Raw genomic sequence first — 4,282 nt, forward strand, 5'->3', positions numbered from 1 at the left:
GATGGCAAGGCAAATTGCACTAGAAATTTATAATTTTCTTCAGAGAAAAAAAAAACAACAACAACAGAAAGATTAAATATTTTTTTTAGGATAAACAAAAGAAAGACTAAATTAAAAGAAATAAACAAAGAGACCCCAAAAACCTCTTTTATAAAGAAAAGGGTTTATAGGGATCGGGTGGTTCTCGTGGTGCGCTTGAGTTAGCTTTTAGCCAAAGTCTACGCAAATACGGCGTCGTTGGAAAAGCACCACCCCAGATGCCTTATTTTCGTAGACTTTAGACCGCCTCGTAGCCCACGTCACTGTGTGTGTTCATTTGTCACTAAAAAAGTAAAGACCAAAGCCAAAAGGTCAGTCGACGATCGACGGCGGCGCCCTCAGTCAGGGCTTGGAAACGGAGGTGGCGTCTTTGACGGAACCCTCAACCCCGCCGTTACCCATGGTGGCTGACTGGACGGTCAGCACGGACATGCTGGGTGAAGATGGCCCGTCGCCACCGTTGGACGGGATGACCGGGTTGTTGTTACTGTTCTGGAGGAGGGGGTTCCTGGAGTGACATGTGGCTGTGGAGATGGCGGTGGCCAAGGAAATCGGCATGAGGCAGAGGCCTTTTCCCTGTAGGTACTGCATGGCGGAGCCCATGTCTTCCTCCATGAGCTTGGCGACTTGGTGTTCCGTCACCGTCATGCTGTTGTCGTTGGATGATGACGCCGTTTGGTTGCCGTTTGAGCTCCGTCCGCGGGTCCCGCCGTTGGCACTGGCTTGGATACAGTCACCGCCACCCTACATCGACGACCAAAAATTAAAATAATTATTTAGTATTTTTTTTTAGGGTGTGAAAAGGAAAGGACAAAAGCTAAAAGAGAAAAGAGGAATCTGAGAAAGTGGGCACGCGTGCTGCTTTTGTTTTTGTCGTTTTGTATTATATGATGGAGAATTTTAGGGGTTGGCTGGGTACACTGCTGGGTGTAGGGTAGGTGAAATGTGGTGGTTTGGTTTTTGTTCCACACAAAAAAAAAAAAAATCCAGAAGGAAAAATCTCCTCGTCTTTTTCTCTATTTTTTTGTGTGGTGGTCTTGGTGGGTTTCTGCTTGGCCAAAACATGTATTTGGTCCAAGCAGTTTGAGAATGTTCTATACGTCAGTACCCAAGTCAATAACGCAATGTCGTACGTTTAAGCTTTCTCACGGTGCGTTTTTAATTTGGAATACATCATAAAAGCGTATTTATGGGCGGGTTTATTGTGAAATGAATTTACCTCAGAGGACATATCAGCAACAAGGGGAGCAACAGCAGCTGCACCGCCCAACCTGCTCATGCTCAGAACCTACATATTGTGTGGTGCCCAAAATGGCACAATGCCAGTCAGTAAACATATATAACAAATTAATTACTTAATTATCGTATCCAGATTCTAATATAGCAAACAATGTCAGACCAGCAGGGAATCTTTCTTTTTTGTTTAATTAATCTTAAAAAAATAATAAACATTAATCTAAAAGATGTGAGGAGTACCTTGACTTGGAGCTGGAGGAATTTTACATAATCGATTATCTCATCCAGCATTGAAGCTTTGTCCGTCTGTCATTCCAAAACCCACATCCAATTCATTAAATTATTGGATCCCATCTCATATGGAAACACATGTATATATACACACACACATTTCTATAAACATCTCATATAGAAATATACTAAACTAGTTTTATATATACTAAAAATAGTTACTTGCGACCCAATAAGTATATGGTTAAATTAGAATAATATAATCATGGGAACTGGTTTCCACGTACCTTACACACTCATTCGTTTATTTCTGACTATTAAATTGCATAAATAAATAAAAGTAAATGAATGGAAGTAAACAAGAGAGTTCAGTGTGAAAATCGTTTCCTATAATCCTTGGATTAAATTTAATTTTCTTACAAAAAAAAAAAGTTTTAAACTACGAGGAGGAAGACTGAAACTTAAAGTGCAAGGATATCCACTCCCTTGGCCAATAGTCCTAACTTTCATCTACTTAGTCATTAGTTTAGGTTAAAAATATTATTAATACTAATAATTTTCTTGGGTCTATACTAAATAATACAAGAATGCAAGTCTAACCAACTAGTAACCTTTTTTTTCAAAAAAAAAAAAAAAAAAAAACCAACAGACTAGTAACGTTTCGAATACTCCATTAATTGGTCTAACCAATCGGCATTTGGCTCGTGCAGGAGTACGGCTCGGGACCAACTTCCCCTTTTTCTCCTTTCTTTTTGCGCACGGAAGGATTAGTTAACATTTTTTTTAAATACAAAAAGTAATACTCTTTTCAATTAAATTTATAAATTAAATAATGTGATTTTAGATGGTTGAATTATTAATTATGTATCATTAACATGCTGATTTCTTATTTATGAGACATAATTTGACATAGAGAAATTTACCTTATACTCCCTATTTAAATACAACCATATCCTAAGCTAACAAACGCACTATAATCCGTTTTTACTTGTTTACTATAAAATAGTTTGACATACTGAAATAGTGACATGTTCGTGGTGTGTTCTTCGTTAAATTTTTTATTTTTAACTTGGCCATTTAATTTTCATATCGTTACATAACATTAAAGAAAAATTGTTTAATGACCACAAATAAATTACGTTGTTTAATCTCGATTAACAGACTATAATTGGTTAGTTAATTAATTAAATTAAATTACCTTGTTGGCGTTGGGAACCAGCTCCTGCAGAGCCTTCATTCTCTCTGCAATTCTCTCTCGCCGTAACTGCAACACCATTTCAGTCAGAAATCAGAGTAACTGACGAAAAGAACAAACAAAGAATTGCAGCCGTTTCTGTTTGGTTGCGCAGATAACAACAAAAAATAAAATTGACTGAGACGCACTCTTTCGGCTATGCTGTGTGGGTCAGTGGCTTGACCTCTTCTCGCCCTGACTCTGGGCTTGGGTTGGGCCGGCGCAGCCCCAGCCGACCCACCCGCCGGAGCTTGGTTCATCGCCGCCCCTGCACCTCCGTAGTTCTGCGCTTGCAGCTGACCTCCCTGTGCATAATTAACAATCCCAATTAGAACAAATCGTGATTAATTAATGTATTAATAATTAAATAAAATTAAGAGCAAGGGCATGCCTGAGGGTGGTGAAAATTGGGAGACTGAGAATTTGGAGCTCCATGCAGTGATCCGCCAAAACCATTGAACAGGGATTGAACAGAAGAAGCCCCATCGCCTCCCTGTAAAATAACCGTATTTACATTTATGCCGCCATTGTAAATTTACATTTATGCCATCGGTTACTTCAGACAGAGAGAGAGAGAGAGAGAGAGAGAGAAAGAGAGAGAGAGAGAGAGAGAGAGAGAGAGAGAGAGAGAGAGAGAGAAGGAGGGAGACTCACCACCGTATTGGGGGATTTGAAGGAGGAGACGTCGCCGACGTCGTTGTTGGACCGGTCAAAGTCTCCGTTGTTCCCCAAGGACAAGCCCATGGGAGAGAAGCCGGAGTCGGCGGCGCCTGATCTGGACATCATGAGCTGGTGCTGGAGCATCATGGCGGCGGCAGCGGCGGCAGATGCGGAGGCGGACTTGTTAGCGCCGGAACCGGCGCTGATCTGCTGGCTGCGAAACTTGGAGGCGAGGGTGGCGGAGTCGTCGTAGGAGAAGACGACATTGTCAGGGTTGGAGGAGGATGGAGGCGGGGCGTCGTCGGCCGCAGAGGCCCAGGAGGGGCCGAGGGTGGAGAGCATTTGCTCGAGGAAGTCGTCGTGGGTGGCGGAGTCGAAGTGGGACGCGGAGGGGTTCGGAATCTGTGGATGCATCTGGGAGCTGTGAGAGTGAGATTGTTGTTGTTGGTGGTGTTGGAGGTGGTGGTGATCTTGGAGGGAGAGCTGAGAGGCGGAAGCAGAGGCGTTCAATAGAGAGTTCATTTCTTGCATTTCTCTGCTACAAGGCTGCATATATATACACACACACACACACAATCAATAAGTATATATATAGTATATGGACAGATGATTAGATGGAGATTAATCAAATTTGGGGAGGATTAATTAGTTAGATATGGGGGTTTTGGAGTGGAATTATTGGAGGAGGACGGAGGAGGAGGGAAAGGCGAAAGCGTTTGGGAATGGCGGTTTTTTTGTGGAGGAGAGGGGGAGAGAGAGAAAATAAATAGGGAAAAACAGATAGGAGAAGAGTGAGCGTGGGTGGGGCCCACTCTCTCACCCGTCACAGGCGTTTAGCATTTTGGTCAGACATACGACGACACTAGAGTAGAGTATACCTGA

General features: G+C 42.4%; 1 protein-coding gene across 1 annotated transcript; it reads right to left on the bottom strand.

Annotated features, from left to right (window-relative positions):
- LOC103431386 (bHLH transcription factor RHL1-like) lies at window positions 1–4,282 on the bottom strand. The gene is made up of 7 exons (XM_008369538.4): window positions 3,395–4,282; window positions 3,132–3,233; window positions 2,890–3,045; window positions 2,705–2,770; window positions 1,516–1,581; window positions 1,259–1,327; window positions 1–783 (listed from the first exon to the last, which is right to left on the bottom strand). Exons 1-7 carry the CDS (start codon window positions 3,950–3,952, stop codon window positions 382–384), a joined length of 1,419 nt encoding a protein of 472 aa, XP_008367760.3. The 5' UTR covers window positions 3,953–4,282; the 3' UTR covers window positions 1–381.

The sequence above is a fragment of the Malus domestica genome, chromosome 15 (assembly GCF_042453785.1).
Source record: "Malus domestica chromosome 15, GDT2T_hap1".
Taxonomy (NCBI): domain Eukaryota; kingdom Viridiplantae; phylum Streptophyta; class Magnoliopsida; order Rosales; family Rosaceae; genus Malus; species Malus domestica.